Here is a 21,095-nt window from a genome sequence, read left to right on the forward strand (position 1 = left end):
TTTGATAGAATTCGCCTGTGAAGCCATCTGGTCCTGGGATTTTGTTTGTTGGAAGGTTTTTAATCACAGTTTCAATTTCAGTGCTTGTGATTAGTCTGTTCATATTTTCTATTTCTTCCTGATTCAGTCTTGGCACATTGTGCATTTCTAAGAATTCATCCATTTCTTCCAGGTTGTCCATTTTATTGGCATAGAGTTGCTTGTAGTAATCTCTCATGATCTTTTGTATTTCTGTAGTGTCAGTTCTCCTTTTTCTTTTCTAATTCTATTGATTTGAGTCTTCTCCCTTTTTTTCTTGATGAGTTTGGTTAATAGTTTATCAATTTTGTTTATCTTCTCAAAGATCCAGCTTTTAGTTTTATTGATCTTTGCTGTCATTTCCTTCATTTCTTTTTCATTTATTTCTGATCTGATCTTTATGATTTCTTTCCTTCTGCTAATTTTGGGGTTTTTTTGTTCTTCTTTCTCTAACTGCTTTACGTGCAAGGTTAGGTTGTTTATTCAAGATGTTTCCTGTTTCTTGAGGTAGGATTGTATTGCTATAAACTTCCCTCTTAGAACTGCTTTTGCTGCATCCTGTAGGTTTTGGGTCGTCGTGTCTCCATTGTCATTTATTTCTAGGTATGTTTTGATTTCCTCTTTGATTTCTTCAGTGATCACTTGGTTATTAAGTAGTGTATTGTTTAGCCTCCATGTGTTTGGATCTTTTACAAATATTTCCTGTAATTGATATCTAGCCTCATAGCATTGCAGTCGGAAAAGATACTTGAAACAATTTCAATTTTCTTAAATTTACCAAGGCTTGACTTGTGACCCAATATATGATCTATCGTGGAGAATGTTCCACTTGAGAAAAATGTGTATTCTGTTGTTTTTGGATGGAATGTCCTATAAATATTAATTAGGTCCATCTTGTTTAATGTATCATTTAAAGCTTGTGTTTCCTTATTCATTTTCATTTTGGATGATCTGTCCATTGGCGAAAGTGGGGTGTTAAAGTCCCCTACTATGAATGTGTTACTGTCAATTTCCCCATTTATGGCTGTTAGTATTTGCCTTATGTATTGAGGTGCTCTTATGTTGGGTGCATAAATATTTACAATTCTTATATCTTCTTCTTGGATCGATCCCTTTATCATTTTGTAGTGACCTTTTTTGTCTCTTGTAATAGTCTTTATTTTAACGTCTATTTTGTCTGATATGAGAATTGCTACTCCAGGTTTCTTTTGGTTTCCATTTGCTTGGAATATCTTTTTCCATCCCCTCACTTTCAGTCTGTATGTGTCTCTAAGTCTGAAGTGGGTCTCTTGTAGACAGCATATATATGGGTCTTGTTTTAGTATCCATTCAGCCAATCTGTGTTTTTTGGTGGGAGCATTTAATCTATTTACACTTAAGGTAATTAGGGATATGTATGTTCCTATTCCCATTTTCTTAATTGTTTTGGGTTTGTTATTGTAAGTCTTTTCTTCTCTTGTGTTTCTTCCCTAGAGAAGATCCTTTAACATTTGTTGTAAAGCTGGTTTGATGGTGCTGAACTCTCTCAGCTTTTGCTTGTCTGTAAAGGTTTTAATTTCTCCATCATATCTGAATGAGATCCTTGCTGGGTAGCGTAATCTTGGTTGTAGGTTTTTCTCCTTCATCACTTTAAATATGTCCTGTCAGTCCCTTCTGGCTTGCAGAGTTTCTGCTGAAAGATCAGCTGTTAACCTTATGTGGATTCCCTTGTGTGTTATTTGTTGTTTTTCCCTTGCTGCTTTTAATATGTTTTCTTTGTATCTAATATTTGACAGTTTGATTAATATGTGTCTTGGCGTGTTTTTCCTTAGATTTATCCTGTATGGGACTCTGTGCTTCCTGGTCTTGACTAACTATTTCCTTTCCCATATTAGGGAAGTTTTCAACTATAATCTCTTCAAATATTTTCTCTGTCCGTTTCTTTTTCTCTTCTTCTTCTGGAACCCCTATAATTCGAATGTTGGTGCATTTAATGTTGTCCCAGAGGTCTCTGAAATAGTCCTCAGTTCTTTTCATTCTTTTTTCTTTATTCTGCTCTGCAGTAGTTATTTCCACTATTTTACCTTCCAGGTCACTTATCCGTTCTTCTGCCTCAGTCATTCTGCTCTTGATCCCTTCTAGAGTATTTTTAATTTCATTTATTGAGTTGTTCATCATTGCTTGTTTCAATTATTTCTTCTAGTTCCTTGTTAAATGTTTCTTGCTTTTTCTCCATTCTATTTCCAAGATTTTGCATCATCTTTGCTATCATTATTCTGAATTCTTTTTCAGGTAGACTGCCTATTTCCTCTTCATTTGTTAGGTCTGGTGGGTTTTTATCTTGCTCCTTCATCTGCTGTGTGTTTTTCTGTCTTCTCATTTTGCGTATCTTACTGTGTTTGGGGTCTCCTTTTTGCAGGCTGCAGGTTTATAGTTCCCGTTGTTTTTGGTGTCTGTCCCCAGTGACTAAAGTTGGTTCAGTGGGTTGTGTAGGCTTCCTGGTGGAGGGGCCTAGTGTCTGTGTTCTGGTGGATGAGGCTGTATCTTGTCTTTCTGGTGGGCAGGTCCACGTCTGGTGGTGTGTTTCGGGGTGTCTGTGGACTTATTATGATTTTAGGCAGCCTCTCTGCTAATGGGTGGGGTTGTGTTCCTGTCTTGCTAGTTGTTTGGCATAGGGTATCCAGCACTGTAGCTTGCTGGTCGTTGAGTGAAGCTGGATGCTGGTGTTGAGATGGAGATCTCTGGGAGATTTTCGCCCTTTGATATTATTTGGAGCTGGGAGGTCTCTTGTGGACCAGTGTCCTGAAGTTGGCTCTCCCTCCTCAGAGGCGCAGCACTGACTCCTGGCTGCAGCACCAAGAGCCTTTCATCCACACGGCTCTGAATAAAAAAACGGATGGATAGAAACCTAGGACAAATGGTGAAAGCAAAGCTATACAGACAAAATCTCACACAGAAACATACACACAAAAAGAGGAAAAGGGGAAAAAATAATAAATCTTGCTATCAAAGTCCACCTCCTCAATTTGGGATGATTAGTTGTCTATTCAGGTATTCCACAGATGCAGTGTACATCAAGTTGATTGTGGAGCTTTAATCCGCTGCTTCTGAGGCTGCTGGGAGAGACTTCCCTTTCTCTTCTTTGTTCGCACAGCTCCCAGGGCTCAGCTTTGGATTTGGCCCTGCCTCTGTGTGTAGGTCGCTGGAGGGCGTCTGTTCTTCGCTCAGACAGGACGGGGTTAAAGGAGCAGCTGCTTCAGGGACTCAGGTTCTCTCAGGCCGGGGGAGGGAGGGGTGCAAATGAGGGGCGAGCCTGCGGCGCAAAGGCCAGCAGGACGTTGCACCAGCCTGAGGCGCGCCGTGCGTTCTCCTCGGGAAGTTTTCCCTGGATCCTGGGACCCTGGCAGTGGCGGGCTGCACAGGCTCCCATGAAGGGAGGTGTGGATAGTGACCTGTGCTCGCACACAGGCTTCTTGTTGGTGGCAGCAGCCACCTTAGCGTCTCATACCCATCTCTGCAGTCTGCCCTGTTAGCCGCGGCTCGCGCCCGTCTCTAGAGCTCCTTTAAGCAGCACTCTTAATCCCCTCTCCTCGTGCACCAGGAAACAAAGATGCAAGAAAAAGTCTCTTGCCTCTTCGGCAGGTCCAGAGTTTTCCCCGGACTCTCTCCCGGCTAGCCGTGGTGCAGTAATGCCCTGCAGGCTGTGTTCATGCCGCCAACCCCAGTCCTCTCCCTGCGCTCCTACCGAAGCCCGAGCGTCAGCTGCCAGCCGTGCCCGCCCCAGCGGGTGAGCAGACAAGCCTCTCGGGCTGGTAAGTGCCAGTCGGCATCGATCCTTTGTGCGGGAATCTCTCCGCTTTGCCCTCCGCACCCCTGTTGCTGTGCTCTCTTCCGGAGTTTCCGCTCCGAAGCTTCCCCCTCCGCCACCCGCAGTCTCCGCCCGCGAAGGGGCTTCCAAGTGTGTGGAAACTGTTCTTCCTTCACAGCTCCCTCCCACTGGTGCAGGTCCCGTCCCTATTCTTTTGTCTCTGTTTATTCTTTTTTCTTTTGCCCTACCCAGGTGCGTGGGGAGTTTCTTGCCTTTTGGGAAGTCTGAGGTATTCTGCCAGCGTTCAGTAGGTGTTCTGTAGGAGTTGTTCCACGTGTAGATGTATTTCTGGTGTATCTGTGGGGAGGAAGGTGATCTCCGTGTCTTACTCTTCCGCCATCTTCCCGATTCCCCCCGCCATCTTCCCAATTCTCCCCCTCTACTTTTTAATATGATTTTTAACTGTAATTTTGTGTTAACTATAGCAATTGAAAAACATCTAAGACGTCTTGGGTTTGACTTTCAAAGCTAAGCAAAGTCCACCTCAAGGAAAATTTGGGTTTACCCTAAGACCATCAAATATGAGGACAATTATACGAAGTCAGGATTAAAATCTGGAATATTAAAAGGGGAAAGCTCAAATACTACTGTTTTCCTATCATCAGTAAAATTTTTTGCTGTAATTCTGTCAGTACTCTTCATGGGTGGTGCCAACGTTCCAACTTCTATCCCTCTGGCTGGTCAAGGCAGGAAAAGGAAGTGCTAAATGTACATATACTTTTATACTGGATCCTTTGCAATGCCTACTGACTCACAACTCTTCAGGCAAGACATTAGGTTGTACCTTTTCTTCCTGCAGTGAGAGAAGAGTTCTTGTGGCACGCAACTGTTCTTTGTTTAGAAATAATGCGTTCATTTTGCCATCTTGGCAATTATGCCATATGTTGTTGAGCTTTGGTATGTATTGATATATACAAATTACCACAAACTTAGTGCTTTAAAAACAGCACATTTGTTATCTCATAGTTCTGGAAGTCACAAATATGAACTCGGTTTTACTGGGCTAAGTCAAGGTGTTAGCAGGCCTACTTTTTTTTTGGAGGCTCTCAGGGAGAATCCATTCCCTTGCCTTTTTCAGTTTCTAGAAACCACCTGCATTCCATGGCTTGTGGTTCTTTCCTTTGTGTTCAAAGTCAACCAGTATAGCATTTTCCAGTCTTTCTCTGACTCTGATCCTCCTATCATATGCTATATAACCCAGGATAATCTCCCCATTTCAAGATCCCTAACTTAATTGTATCTGCAAAGTCCTTTTTGCCATATAACGTAACATATTCATGGCAAATATGGGATAGGAGCATTGACGTATTTAGGAAGCCATTTTTTCTGCCAAACACAGTGTAATACAAACAAAAAGCATGGGCACTGTCATCATAAATTGCTTTCTGAAGTTATCTCTTCCTCGAAGTACTGCTCTTTAATTGATGTAGTCTACAACATGATTTTAGCCATTCAAATTCATGTCTCACACGTTGATCTACTTCAGATAGCAAAAATATTTTAATGATAATAAAGGCCATATATGACAAACCCACAGCCAACATCGTCCTCAATGGTGAAAAACTGAAACCATTTCCACTAAGATCAGGAACAAGACAAGGTTGCCCACTCTCACCACTATTATATAACATTGTTTTGGAAGTTTTAGCCACAGCAATCAGAGAAAAAAAAGAAATCCAAATCAGAAAAGAAGAAGTAAAGCTGTCACTGTTTGCAGATGACATGATACTATACATAGAGAATCCTAAAGATGCTACCAGAGAACTACTAGAGCCAATCAATGAATTTGGCAAAGTAGCAGGATACAAAATTAATGCACAGAAATCCCTTGCATTCCTATACACTAATGATGAAAAATCTGAAACAGAAATTAAGGAAACACTCCCATTTACCACTGCAACAAAAAGAATAAAATACCTAGGAATAAACCTACCTAAGGAGACAAAAGACCTGTATGCAAAAAACTATGAAACTGATGAAAGAAATTAAAGGTGATACAAACAGATGGAGAGATATACCATGTTCTTGGATTGGAAAATCAACATTATGAAAATGACTCTAGTACCCAAAGCAGTCTGCAGATTCAGTGCAATCCCTATCAAACTACCAAAGGCATTTTTCACAGAACTAGAACAAAAAATTTCACAATTTGTATGGAAATACAAAAGACCCCAAATAGCCAAAGCAACCTTGAGAAAGAAAAACGGAGCTGGAGGAATCAGACTCCCTGACTTCAGACTATACTACAAAGCTACAGTAATCAAGACAATATGGTACTGGAACAAAAACAGAAATATAGATCAATGGAACAGGATAGAAAGCCGAGATAAACCCATGCACCTATGGTCACCTTATTTTTGATAAAGGAGGCAAGACTATACAATGGAGAAAAGACAGCCTCTTCAATAAGTGGTGGGGAAAACTGGACAGCTACATGTAAAAGAATGAAATTAGAACACTCCCTAACACCATACACAAAAATAAACTCAAAATGGATTAAAGGTCTAAATGTAAGGCCAGACACTATAAAACTCTTAGAGGAAAACATAGGCAGAACACTCTATGACATAAGTCACAGCAAGATCCTTTTTGACCCATCTCCTAAAGAAATGCAAATAAAAACAAAAATAAACAAATGGGACCTAATGAAACTCAAAACTTTTGCACAGCAAAGGAAACCATAAACAAGACCAAAAGACAGCTCTCAGAATGGGAGAAAATGTTTGCAAATGAAGCAACTGACAAAGGATTAATCTCCAAAATTTACAAGCAGATCATGCATCTCAGTATCAAAAAAACAAGCAACCCAGTCCAAAAATGGGCGGAAGACCTAAATAGACATTTCTCCAAAGAAGATATACAGATTGCCAACAAACACATGAAAGAATGTTCAACATCATTAATCATTAGAGAAATGCAAATCAAAACTAAAATGAGCTATCACCTCACACCTGTCAGAATGGCCATCATCAAAAAATCTACAAACAGTAAATGCTGGAGAGGGTGTGGAGAAAGGGGAACCCTCTTGCACTGTTGGTGGGAATGTAAATTGATACAGCCACTATGGAGAACAGTATGGTGGTTCCTTAAAAAACTAAAAATAGAAATACCATACCACCCAGCAATCCCACTTCTTGGTATATACCCTGAGAAAACCATAATTCAAAAAGATTCATGTACCACAATGTTCATTGCAACTCTGTTTACAGTAACCAGGACATGGAAGCAACCTAAGTGTCCATCAACAGATGAATGGGTAAAGAAGAAGAATTGGCACATATATACAATGGAATATTACTCAGCCATAAAAAGAAACGAAATTGAGTTATTTGTAGTAAGGTGGATGGACCTTGAGTCTGTCATACAGAGTGAAGAAAGTCAGAAAAAGAAAGACAAATACCGTATGCTAACACACATGTATGGAATATAAAAAAAAATTGATCATGAAGAACCTAGGTGCAGCATTGGGAATAAAGACACAGACCTACTAGAGAATGGACTTGAGGACACAGGGAGAGGGAAGGGTAAACTGGGACAAAGTGAGAGAGTGGCATGAACACATATACACTACCAAATGTAAAACTGATAGCTCGTGGGAAGCAGCTGCATAGCACAGGGAGATCAGCTCGGTGCTTTGTGACTACCTAGAGGGGTGTGGTAGGGAGGGTGGGAGGGAGGGAGACGCAAGAGGGAAGAGATATGGGGTTATATGTATATGTATAGCTGATTCATTTTGTTATAAAGCAGAAACTAACACGCTATTGTAAAGCAATTATACTCCAATAAAGATGTTAAAAATATATACATATATATATATATGTATTTTAACGGAGCCTTCCATTTCTTTTTCTTTGACTATCAGATTTGCACAAAGTGCTATTAATAGATGGAAATGAAAGTCATATTTGAATAATATTCTCTGTGCCAAGCATTTATATACATTTTTCTATTTGACCTTCACAGCAAACTTCTGAGCTCTTCATATTTCTCATGAGACTCACAGATGTTAAATAACTTGCCTGAAGTTACGTAGTTATAAGTATCAGAGCTGTGATTAGAGCCTTGTCTTTCTCTTTATTTTTTTCCTAATTGTCTGTGTCATACATGTTTTCACATTTTATTTTAAAATGTGAAAATATTTTTAAAAAGCACAAAGTAGTAACCCATTTCTCTGCATTTTACATATTGTACTATTTTGTAAACTGATTATTTTTTAATTATGCTTTTCCTATAACCTGAACAACTCTTTATAATCCCCAATTTTAATTGCTTTATACTATTTCAAGATGACCACTCTTCTTCCACCATACCATACTGTCTCTTTCCAAGTCATGCCTTCCTGAGGACACAATACAAAATATATATAATTAAGTAGAAATATGTAATTCACTGCCAAAATTAGTAAATGCTGACTGTATAAGGGTATTAGAGGAGAGAGATATTACTTTAAATTGACCAGTTTGAATACTTTCTAGTGACAGAATAAGGGCTTGAAGGAAAAACTTGCAAGGACACAAGATCTACTTAACTTTTAAAGCTAGAAATTATGGCCTTTTCCAATCAAGATAGTGTTTAAAATACTTCATGCATGCACACGTGTGTGTGTGTTTGTGTGTCTGTGTGTGAGTGTGTATAGAAAGAGGGAGGGATAAAAGAGAGGGAAAGATAATAGTTAATTGTGGAAATATTTTGAAACAAGGTTGGTAAACTAAAAATTTCTGTACCCACCTCACCAGTTAATAAAAAACTATGATTGTTCATGTTTAATTTATCTTTGATCAATAAATAGTAGTATAATATCAGGAATGTTATACCTCTGCATTGTGAGGAAAATATAAGAAAGCATATCCTTAATCTCTATTTGCATAGTCTAAGGAAAATTACTCGGCTGTTATATATTTTAAAAATTTCTTTTCTTTCCTGTTTCCCCATAAGACAGAAAAATAATTGGTTCTGATTATAATTGCTGGATATTATAAAGCACTATCTAGCTGAAAGGCTACCAAATGAAATGTTTTATTTAAGAAGTTAGGTTATTGTTTAAATACCTATAGAACTGGAAATTCAGTGTATACGTTTGTCTTGAGGGATGCTTAATTAGGAAGAGGGATTAAGCATAACTTTCTGATTTCATGCTGTATTCATGTGTGATTTATCTATTTATTTAGGTACCCAGAGGCTTACCTTACTTCTCTGTGAATTTTGGCCTCCAGGGAGGGTTTGCCCATGTCATTGAAGATCAACACAAATTCCCTCATTACTTTGGAAAGGTATGCTCACGAATTTAGTAAAGTACCAGAGTTTAGCAATTTTGTAACACTTTTCTTTTGAAGGGAAATCAAAACTTTGGGCACAATATATAGTGAAGTTGGTTATTACTGTTCCACCCAAGTTTTAGAGGGAGTACCCAGAAACTGTTAATAAATATATCCCAGAATATTTATTATAACAGGAATATTACTTTGTAACCAAACATTTGTTGACAGTGTCAATGGTGACTATAATGTTTTTCCTGTGGAGTCAGCCAGGCTTGTGCTGAGAGTGATTGATGATAATTGATAATGATGATAACCCATTCATTGAGGGTTTACAATGAGCCTGTTACTGTTCTGAGCACTCATTTAATGCTCACAATAACTCTATTATATAAATATTTTTATACTTTCATTTTATAGATGATGAAACTGAGCTACAGAGAGGCTATATAACTTCCCCATGGTCATGTGCTAATAAGTGACAGAAACAAGGGGTGCATAAGCTCATAGTTGAACTAGAGAACAAATGATCTCACATCTTCATTTATAATTAAGAACGATATAGTCCAAGAATGTGTCGCTCATTTCACACAGATAGTTTCTGGACAGATACTAGAGTGTAGATCTTTCATTTTTTGCTAGTGGATTTTTTCTGTTACTACAGATTGCCTTCTAGGGTTATAGTCCTTAAATTTAAGGTCTACTGAGTATCTGGGAAGTATGTAAGTTAGTATCAGGGACTAGAATGAAATTAGTGTAGCTATTGAAGCAATCAAAAGAAGTCTGGGCAATAACAGCTCTAGAAGTGACCTTTCAATCTAGTATAACTCAGGCCTTTCTCTGTAAATTAGAGGAGCCTAGATGAACTCTGTCCATGGTTCCCTGTTCTTCCTCCCCACTTTCATCTCCTGTGTAAGATCATTTTCTACGAAGAATAGTGACATGTAAGAGGTTTGGACTCAAAAATGTTTATGCTGTTATCCTTAAAGGTTAACTAGAGGCCTAAAATCACATTCATCTATGAACTGTTGAGATATGTTACAGAAACTTGTCTGAGAATTTTTCAGAATATCTTTTCCCAGAGTTAATTAGAAAGAAATTTGTTTTCATTGCTCTGAAAAATTCTGTTGTTATTCAATAGAGCTTTATAACTCAAAGCTTTATGACTCTGCATTTATTTCTTTCAAAAAAAGAAAACTTAATTCTAGTGAAAATGAAGTAAAATATCAATTTTTTAACTTGCATAAATTTAATTGGGAGATCGCCCCCCCAATATTATGCATGTGCTATGATTTTTATGTTACTGTTTTAATGTTAAAAGGAAAGCTTCTTTAGTTAGCATTACATCATTGATCCGTTTTCCCCAAAATCTTCTTTCCAAGAAACAGCCTATGAGACCAAAACTCCCTTCAGCCTGCAGTTGTTTAGAGAGCAAGAAGGGTTGGCCTTTTTCCATTAACATCTGCTTCAGTAACAGAAAAAGAATCAGTCCTTATATGGTACACATGAGACAAAACTTGATGCTTTATAGACAGTTTTAGATCAATTTATAAGCTAGGCTTTCTTAAACTACATTGCTAGTGATTGGCTGGTGCCAAGAAACACTTGCATTAAATCTAAATGTGCCCTCTTTTTAAACTATGTCTCTGTTAACCCCTTTATTTCCCTTTCCCACTGAAAAGAGGTTTCCTTTTCCATGAAGCTTTTCCTGATTTATCCAACAATTAGAATCTTCTTTCTTTTTGAGTTTCCATGTAGTCTGCTTTGACATTTGCCTTATTCTGCTTTATAACTCCCACCACAGCTCCACATTCTGTTATGAGCTTTCTGAAGACAGAGAAATGTATTTTAGTTATCTCTGTATCCCCTACAATATTTGGCACTTGCTTGTACATAGTATGTCCCTTTAGTATATTTGTTAAGATGAAGAACCTATGTCTTAGAGTGATTATGTCCAAGGTCTTACCACACAATCCTGCAGACCTAGACTGAATATGCAGAACTCAACCCTTAGCCCAAGATTTTCCTGTATTACCGTACTTCCCTTCCTCGAAGCATTATAAATCTCCCCCATATCTTTCTGTACATGGATACTCACTATCATAAATTTGATTAATTTCTGTAGCTGATAGCACAGGAAGAGGATCATGAAGGAAATGATCTAGAATAATAAGCAGACAGTCAGAAATCCATTCCTTTCAGGGCTTGGGAATGTGGCTTTTTAAATGAAGGTGATTTATAATTTCTAATTCTTGGTTTGCTTAGATTAGTACTAAAATATGATTTTGTTTCCTGAAAAAATATATACAGCTAATAGTAGAAGAAACTGGCTTTTAACTATACTGGGTAGTAGGGAGAACATTAGCCTGAGATTCAACTGTAGTTGAATAACCAAGTTAATAATTGCTACATGTTGATCAACTTTTTCTTCAAACTTTTACCAGAGCAGCTAATAAGGACCAAATTAGTTAAATTCCATTTTCTCTTCCTCCCCTTTGCTGCTGTCTGATAGATGTGTTAACAAGCAACAAAATAGACAAATTGTTTGACAGGAGACACAGCTAGGACCCCCAGAATCACAAGGTTTGCATAGTTAGAACTAAATGAAAAGAATGTTTATTTTTAACTTGAAACTAATACCTATGTAAAATTTGATCATCCTCACGGAGAACTACTTAATGTTATATTTAGTAACAGAATAAATAGAAATAGTTTCATTCCTGTTTTTAGTATTTATACATGCACGTGTTTGTATTTTTCTCATTCTTTGAAAGGAAATCATTGGTGGGATGCTGGATGTAGAACCAAGACTTTGGAGGAAAGGGATCCGAGAAAGCTTTGAGGATCAGAGGAAGAAAGTACTGCAGTTTGCTCAGTGGTGGAAACCATTTGACTTCACCAAAAATAAAAAATGTTGAGACATACCTTTCATTTTTTATTTCCTCTTCATATTTCTTTCGGTTTTATTTCCATTGCATCTAACTAAACAACTGATCATCAGGTAATAGGAAGAGAATCATGATCTGGGTTTATGACAACTGCATCATTGGATTGTGTCGGTTTCCTTCCCCACCTGCTCCTGTGGACTTCATTGTAGTAACTGTGGAGCAAGACCAGTTATGTCATGTGACCTGTTCATGTCCTGTTCTGTACCTCTGTCTTGGTATTCTGAACTATTTATATTAACATATAGAAAGACTTTTCTGAAGGATTATCTAGGAAGTATAGCAAATCATTGCTTCAGAGGGAAGCGGGTCTGCTTCAAGTTTGAGTCTGCTGACTAGCTTCTTTTGCATTTTTTAAACTAAGAATTGGCATATTTAGTAATAATTGAAATTTCTTTTCACAGCATTTTATAGAAGCTCTTAATTTTCTACCAATAGCATATATATTACTACTATTCTTTTTATTAAAGGAATAAAGAATGTCCCAAAAGTAATTAAGAATTAAATAAGGTATATAACATGTTCATGATTTGTTTTTATTTCTGTATTTTTAAATAGTGTCTTTGAATTTTGGTGATTTTAAAAGTAATTGTTCCAAAAATTACAGTTTACAGTTGTTTGGGGTTTGTATGAAAGTTAAAAATTTTAGCCAAATCATCATTTTGGGGTTGTATTGATTATTACAAAATTTTAAGTAATGTGAGTATTTTTAGTGTCAGGAACACATTCTGTTGTCCCATTTGATCTAAGGTTCTTCATTTTCCTTTATTCTTACACTTGGTGTGAAGAGAAAAACCCTATACGTATAAAATATGGCCATGGTCTCTAAGAGTGTTCCTACTTTATTTTTTATATGGAAGATATTTTTGTAGTAACCCTTTTTCAAAGATGTTGATTTTTTTGGAGCGGAACCTTGACGTTTTGTCATGAAATGTTGAATATTTAGAATCAATGTGACATGTACTCTAGAGTAACTCCTAACTCGACGTAGTTATTTTTAATATTGACATCTCATTTCTTTAGTATCTTGAAAAAAGAGAAATGTTTATGTTCTATCTGAAGTTTTAAAATTTTAATAAAAGTTGGAAGTTTAATGGTTTCAGATTCTCAATATTTGCAAATTGGATTTAAGTTATTATCACATTGATACTTGATAGTATTTTATTTTTTGCTGTTTTCAGACTCTTTTGGCCTTGCTGCAAAGTCTCAGAGGAATCTTTAACATTCATTTATTCAGTCAGTGAGTTAACAAACATTTGTTTGCAGGGCATTTTGTTGCATACTGGTAGTACAAAAATAAAAAATACTTCCTATACCTTAAATTATTTCATAGTTTAGTGGTGCAAGAGATATGTTCAAAAATAATTACAGCACAATATAAGTTCTAATGCAAGATATGTGCCAAGTATGTTCAAGTCCAGTGCTAAAGGACTATTTACACCTCCTCTGTCTTCATTCTTAGCTGATGAATCTTGCTTCCTGTTTTACTGAGAAAATAGAACTAAATAGAAGGGAGTTTCTATCACATCTAATTAATATACCTGCATCTGTACCCAGGTACTCTGCTTCTCCTCTTGATAACTGTAGGTAAATTATTTTGTTGTCCTTACCTAGAGCTAGTCAACTCATTTATGTACTACTAGATTTCATCCTTTTTCACCTACTCAAATGCCTCTACCCTCTGAATTATTAGATTTTTTCCTCTCTATAAGATTATTTCAATTAGCATACAAAACCTTTTATAATATATCAACAACAAGCCCTGGCATCATACTGCCACCCCTAGCCATATGTCTTCTCCAGTTGAGCAAAATTCATTAAAAAAAAATCTGTTTCCTTTCCTTCCATCTTCTTCCTGTTCTCAGTAGTTAGACTTCATCCTCACTATTCTACTAGTTTTAGTTTTGTTTATGGTAAGGTCCTCAGTTCCTTCCACATTACCAAATCAAATAATTTATTCTCAGTGCTCATCTTACTCTATCAGCTTCATTGGCATACTTGATCACTTCCCCTTCTTGAAACACTATTTTTACTTTGCTTCTAGAACACTGTCTCTTATTTATCCTCTTTCCTTACTGGCTGCATCCTCTCAATCTCCTTTGCTGGTTTCTCCTCTTGTCAACTTCTAAGTGTTGAAATGCCTATTCTCAAACCATAACTACTGTATTCACTCTCTCCCAAGGTAATTTTCTCAATAAAATGGTCTTAAATACTATTTTTAAGTTGGTTCATTTACTCAGCAAATATTTGAGTGTCTTCTATATTGCCGGTCACTGGTCTGTGTGCAGGGGTTACATTAGTGAAGAAAACAAAAATCCCTGTATTTGAGGAGTTTACATTGTATCAGAGAAGACAGATAGTACACATTAGACAATAAATAAATTGTCTAGGAAATGTCAGAGGTGATAAGTACTATGGAAAAAGGAAAATAGAACAGAACAAGGAGGTTGTTTTCCAAATTTTTATTCACTTTGGACATCTTCACTGAATTCCAGCATCACATATCCAAATACCAACTTGACATTTGTTCTGTAACTGTATCGGTAGTAAGCATATATAAACTGAACTCCTGATTTTCCTCCTGTTCTAGTTATTTATAATAACCATTTCATTATATCTCATGGTTTTATAGGTGAGACGTTTGGCCAGGGCTCAGCTGGATGATTTGCCTCTGCTTCAAGATGTCTGGGGCCTCAGCTGGGATGGCTCAAATGTCTGGAGATGACTGGGGTCATATGTCTGGATACTCTGTTCTTCATACAGTGTATGTTGAAGCTGGAATAGTGGAAATGGTTCCTTTACTCACATGTGTGGTGCCTATAGTGGAATGAATGGAACAGCTGGGGACGGGCTTATAATACTCTTTTCTCCTATGGCAATTTCAGGGTAGTTGGACCTGCTATATGGCTTCTGGATTCCTCCAGAGCAAGCATTCCAAAAGACAGTTCCAAGAGATAAGAGGTGGAAGGTGCCAATCTTCTAGAGTCTGGTACAGTTTAACTTTTGCTGTGTTCTTTTTATGATAAAGTTGTCACAGAGCCCACCTACATTCAAGAAGAGGGGTCATAACCCTATCTCTCAGTGGGAGTAGTGTCAAATAATTTGTGGTCATCTTTAATCTACCACAGTCCACCCTCTGGCCACAAACTTATACTCCTCCTATGTGAAAAGCATATTCAAATCCACCCAGGAAAGTCCCATTCCAGTAGGGCATTAGGCTTAGGCTCAAAATTCAGGATCCCATCTAAATCAGGCCCAGATGGAGATGAGGTTACTCAGGTGCTTCAATCTGAAGACCTGTGAACTTAGACAAATTATCTGTACCCCTTACACACACACACACACACACACACACACACACACACATACACATACACACTATCAAACATACAGTAGTAAGAGAAGTATATAGTTACTGCAGTAGAAACATTCATTGAAAAAGATGGAAAACGATGCACATTTTAGTCACTGTTCATTAGTAATTCTAAAATTAAAACAAGCATATGTTGCCAGTTGCTTGATTAGGGCCCCAGTCCTGCTTTTTTTTTTTTTTTTTCCCCCAGTCCTGCTTCTTGAGAATGACTCCATTGGGCTCTTTGCTCTGCCCTTTGTACTCTTGGTTCAACCCTCAGTCAGCCTTTGTTTTTCATAAGAAATAACTCAAGACTTACACTTCCAGCTAAGACAAAGTAACCACATTATCTTCCTGTCCAAAACAACTGAAAAATAGACAACATATATGAAAGGATGGTTTTTAAGACATGGGATATCAGGCAAGAAGGTATAATGATAATGAGCCCTAAGAGATGGGGGGAAAGTGAGATAAACCCTGTATTACCCTATCTTATTGCTGTGAGAGTTTCTACCTTGTGGTACAAGTTGGGAGAATCCAGGCAGAGCCAGTTGAACTGAGTTGAGGAAGTAGAGCTATGAGCCTGGGGAGACTAAGACAACAGGACTGGTTACTAGAGAAGAGATTGCTACACAGAGAATTCTAGAGATCTTCAGAGGGTCCCCTTCTAGTATCTGTACAGTGACTAGTTGTATGCATGTGAGGAAACTACCCAAGGCCAGGAAAAGATTGATCTACCCGAGATGATTAGAGGGAACTTTTCTTGATAGCTAGAATGGAAAATTTCAAGATTGACTAGGAATTGGGTAGAGTACACAGATGGTAATTGCAGTGTAGAATAATTATTCCAACACTTAGCACTGATCTAGTCTTAACAGACATCTTAAAAGCAAGAGGCAAAAGGCTCAAACTGTTTCCAAGTAACTGCATCTCGGAACAGAGCTTAAAAGTATGTATAGGAATAAAAATATATCCAGTAGTCACAATAAAAAATTCAAAGTGTCTGGCATCCAGTCAAAAATTACAAGGCATGCAAAGAAAGCAGCTACATGGATAAATATATAAGATTTTTTTCTTATTCTCTAGATTTCATTAAAAGATATTTTACTTCTATAAACAAAACCCGTATGAGGTTTATAACATATGTAAAAGCAAAATAAATGACAATAATAGCACAAGGGTGGGAAGGGGAGAAGTGAAAGTACAGGATATTGTACTATATTTGAAGCAGTATAACATAACTTGAATGTAGGCTGTGATAAAGATATGTAATTAACTCTAAAGCAGATCCTAAGACAAACGAGCAAATAGGGCTTCCCTGGTGTCGCAGTGGTTGAGAGTCCGCCTGCCAATGCAGGGGACACGGGTTCATGCCCTCGTCTGGAAAGGTCCCACGTGCCACGGAGCGGCTGGGCCCGTGAGCCATGGCCACAGAGTCTGCGCGTCCGGAGCCTGTGCTCCACAACGGGAGAGGCCGCAACAGTGAGAGGCCCACATACCACAAAAAAAAAAAAAAAAAAAAGCAAATAAAGATTTATAGCAAAAACCCAACAAAGAGGGTAAAATGAAACATAAAATAATCTAAATGAAGGCAGAAAAAGAAGAACAGGGAAACAAAGTATAGATGGGATAAAGAGAAAGCAAATAACAAGATGATAGATTTAAACCTAAACATTATATCGATAATATCCATTTTTTTTTGCCATATAGCAAATTACCACAACTTTAGCAGCTTAAAGCAACAAATCTTTAATATCTCAGCTTCTGTGGGTCAGGAGTTCAGGCACAGCTTGACTGGGTCCTCTCTGCTTAGGATCTCACCAGGCCAAGGTGTCAGCTAGGACAGAGTTTGCACCTGGAGACTGAACTCAGAAAAGATTCACTTCCATACTCACGTGGTTCTTTGCAGCATTCAGTTCCTTGCAGCTAGAACTGAAAACTTCAGTTGTTTAATGGCTGTTGGCCAGAAGGTGCTCTCTGCTCCTCTAGGCATCAGCAATTTCTTACCACATGTGGTTCTCTAACATGGCCTATTGCTTCCTCACAACCAGCAACAGAGAGGGAGATTCCAGAAAGATGGCAGCTGAACTCTTACATAATACACAAAATCACATCTGTTGCCATATACTATTGGTAGAGGCGTATCACAGGTCCTGGATCCCCACACTCAAGGGGATGCAATCACAAGGTTGTGAACACCAGGATTGGAACATAATGGAGGCCACCCTAAGAGTTTGTCCACCAAAAATATGCCATTTCACTTTTTAAGAACCTTAAAACTTTCTTCTTTCATTTTTCCCACCTTGCCCTTTGTTTTTCTACATTTTATTTCTGTGTCTATTAGAATCTACAGAATACATTGTTATTTTTGCTTTAAACACCTGACTCTATTTTAAAGCAACTTTTTAATGAGGAAAAAAATTCTCTTATATATACACAAGTATTGCAATTTCCAGTACTCTGCATTCCTTTTAGTTGATCCAAATTCATATTTGGTGTCACCTTAGTAAATGGAAATAAAGTCAGTTTGATTTTTTTAGCCTTGTCTGTCCTGTGTACCTGTTGTTCCTAATTTATTTATTGATTCTGTAGCAATGTTTTTTTTTTTTTTGGTTTCTCATTTTTTATAGCTAAGCAGTCTTCCTAATTCTATTTTTTAAATCATCTTGTTTTTAAGCTTTTGTCTATTGCATTTAGATTTTCATCAAGTTGCTCAAGAAGCACTTTACGGAAATTTCTTTTGTGTGAGTTTTCTTCTAATCATGCTTTTTGTAGTTTGCATGCATTGTTTCAATTCATTTATACATTTATTCTTTACTCCTTTTTTCTTTTTTTTTTTGCTATGGTGTGTTTACAGAGTTGCCAGAATGTTTCTTTTCATCTTGTTCATGCTTGGAGATCTGTGTTGTACATTCTATCAGCAATAAAATTGCTTGGCTTTCTTCATACTTTTTTAACTTGAACCAATTTGTTTTCCAGTCAGCACTGTAGTTTGAGACCTGGATGGTTCCTATTCTATCTACTTTTTCGTAGCCTGAGGGGATTGTGGGGAAGGGTGGAGAGTGGAGGTGTGATTGAGATGTTTTGTTAGAATTGCTGAGCTCTGTAAGTCTCTCTGTGAGATAGTAAATATTGTGTATCATAGTTCATATTGCCTAGTAGAAATCTTTCCATTCCCATTGGGAAAGATATGTGGGTTTTAAATTATTTCCCAACTCAGTGTTTAATACTGGAGCATTCATTTCAAAAAGTCATCTCCATTGTCCACGTTTTCGTAAGTTAGCCCATTTCTCTCCAGCCTTTTCCAATATTTTCTCAATGAAAAGAGGGAGGCAAATAAGAGAGAAAAGATATGGGTAATGACTGAGTTTGTTTCTTTTCATAATTTGGGGTATTAGTGACAATTCTGAAAACTTAGTAAACTCATTGAAGTTTTCCTTAATTTATGAATTTATTCTTAATTCTTTTATTGATCAATATTTTTCTGCTTACTCTTTTAACTACATATCACAGATTCTTATATAAAGTGTTTTCATTATTAGAAAATTTTACTTTCAGTTCGTATTTCTCATTTGGCCCAAGGATTATTTAAAATAAGGTTTATTAATTTCAGTAGAAGATCATTTTTGCTTTTTGAATTTGTTAGTAATTTCTAGTACTACATTGTGATCAGATATTTTTTGTTAATATTTCTACCTTACGGAACTTTGTGGCCTCATATATGATTACTTTTTATGAATAGTTTATATGTACTTTAGATGGTATACAGTCTACTATCAGCATGTCAAGTTTGATTTATAGCCATAGAGTCTATGTTATGTTGTTTAGGTCTTCTATATACATAGTCATTTTTTGTACACTTATTTTGTCTTGTACTTTGTTTTGTTAACGTCTTCTACTATTAGTGCAATTCTATCTTTGTCTTCCTGCATCTTCTGGTTACAGTGTTATTTGGCACAAGTTAACTATTATCTTTATTTTGAATTGTGGCTCTTAGCATTAAAAGAGAGCTTTCTTTGTCACAATTTTCCTTTTTTGGCCTGGATTATACTTTGCCTGGTACCCTTACTTTCTTACTGTTTTCATTTACCTAGCATTCCATTGTCCATCCCATTATTTTTAGCCTTCTTAAATAACTTTCTTATATGTGTCATACTGTTGGTTCTTGCTTTGAGAGCCAGATTGGAAGCACTTTTCCTTTAATAGATGTGTCAAACCCATTTATATTTATTAATATGACTGAATGTTTGGTCTCAAGTCTTTCACAAAATTTTATAATTATTACATTTGCTCTGTTTATTTCTCCATGTAATGTACATTATTTGCTATTTCATTAAAAACTTTGTTGATATTTAGGAAGGTTTGAATTTTTGTTCTAGTGGTTACCATTTTACTTATACTTTATCCTCATTGTAATTAAATGTTTACTTTCTGATTTATCAGGTTTTTAAAACCCTTAATTCACACCTATTGCCTATATAGCATACAGCAATGAATGAGCTTATTCTACTTTCTTCTTTATGTTCCATTTTTTAGTTATCTTATTTCTACCTGGTCACAACATAAAATGTTTATATATTGGTTTTGCATTGTCATCCCTATTACTCATTTCTCATAAAGCTTCTTCGTATTTAATAAATATGATAAATGCTCAGCATCATTTTAATTTGTTTATTGGCTGAAGTTTTCTCAAGTCATCTCTTGCTTGAATGAAGCTCATTCATTACTAGATTCCTCATTAGTGGCTCATGGGTACACAATTATCTAATTTCTTATATTTAAAGATGTTTTTCTATAGTACTGATACTTGAAGGATAGCTTAGCTGAATATAAAACCCTTGATTCACACTTGTTCAGTTTTCTGAAAATTCTGTTCCATTGTTGCCTTGCCATATACATATGTGTGTGTGTGTGTGTGTGTATGTAATTTTGAGAAGACTTATGCCAGTCTAATTCTTTTGCCTTTACAGTTTATTTGGTCATGTAGCCTGTAATCCTTGAGGATTTTTTTTTTTATTTCAAGTCTAAATAGTTTTAACAGGATATGTCTCAGAGTTGACATTCTAGGTTTACTTTTCCAGTTACCTTGAGATCCCTTTCAAAATGTAAATTCAGATCTTTTTCATTTGTAATTAAGTTTTTATAATTATAGTTTTAAGTATTAATTCTGTTACATTGTTTTTATTTTCTTCTTCAGAGACTCCAATTATACATGTGTTATTTCTCCTTTGTCCACCATTTCACTCTTTCTAACCCTGTTTCCTTTCTCATATTGCTTGTTATTTAGCATTTCTTCTTTGCCTCTTAAATTTTCATTTAGTCTGTTCTCTATGGGCACCTTGTAATTTAATCTTCATTTATGATATGATTTTGCCTTATCTTCCATTTCTTTCTTGAATTTAATCATCTCTCAATTATGCCAGTTATTTTTGCCTATTTCTGTTTTTTTTTTTTTTTTTAATTTTTTTGAGTTTTCAAGTCAGGTTGCTTTTTATATACCCAAATGCTATTTGAGTGTTTTAATTCAGTTTGCTCTGTTTTGTTACAGTTTTCTATGATTGTTGTTTTGGTAGAGTTTGGTTGAATCCTTGGTTGATTGAATCTGCAGATGTGGAACCACAGATATGGAGGAACCACAGATATGGAGGGTTGACTCTAAATTATATTCTTACATTTTC

The 21,095-nt window shown here is 36.6% G+C and overlaps 1 protein-coding gene across 2 annotated transcripts in view; it reads left to right on the plus strand.

Moving 5' to 3' along the window:
• Positions 1 to 13,164, plus strand: part of CWF19L2 (CWF19 like cell cycle control factor 2) — a 199,854-nt gene extending 186,690 nt beyond the window's left edge. The window contains exons 17-18 of one of the 2 annotated variants that reach the window (XR_016393904.1): positions 3,640 to 3,809; positions 9,034 to 9,126. Coding sequence is in view for 1 of the 2 variants with exons in the window: in XM_022560508.2 (XP_022416216.2) it covers positions 9,034 to 9,135; positions 11,895 to 12,038 (246 nt within the window). In the remaining variant the exon portion in view is untranslated. Of the gene's footprint in view, positions 1 to 3,639; positions 3,810 to 9,033; positions 9,136 to 11,894 lie in introns of those variants that run through there. The other variant, XM_022560508.2, reaches the window with a different exon arrangement.
• Positions 13,165 to 21,095: the final 7,931 nt, after the last annotated feature.

This window comes from Delphinapterus leucas, chromosome 7 (assembly GCF_059928025.1).
Source record: "Delphinapterus leucas isolate spDelLeu-1000000601 "Yukka" chromosome 7, BTC_Dleu_Yukka2, whole genome shotgun sequence".
NCBI classification, from domain to species: Eukaryota; Metazoa; Chordata; class Mammalia; order Artiodactyla; family Monodontidae; genus Delphinapterus; species Delphinapterus leucas.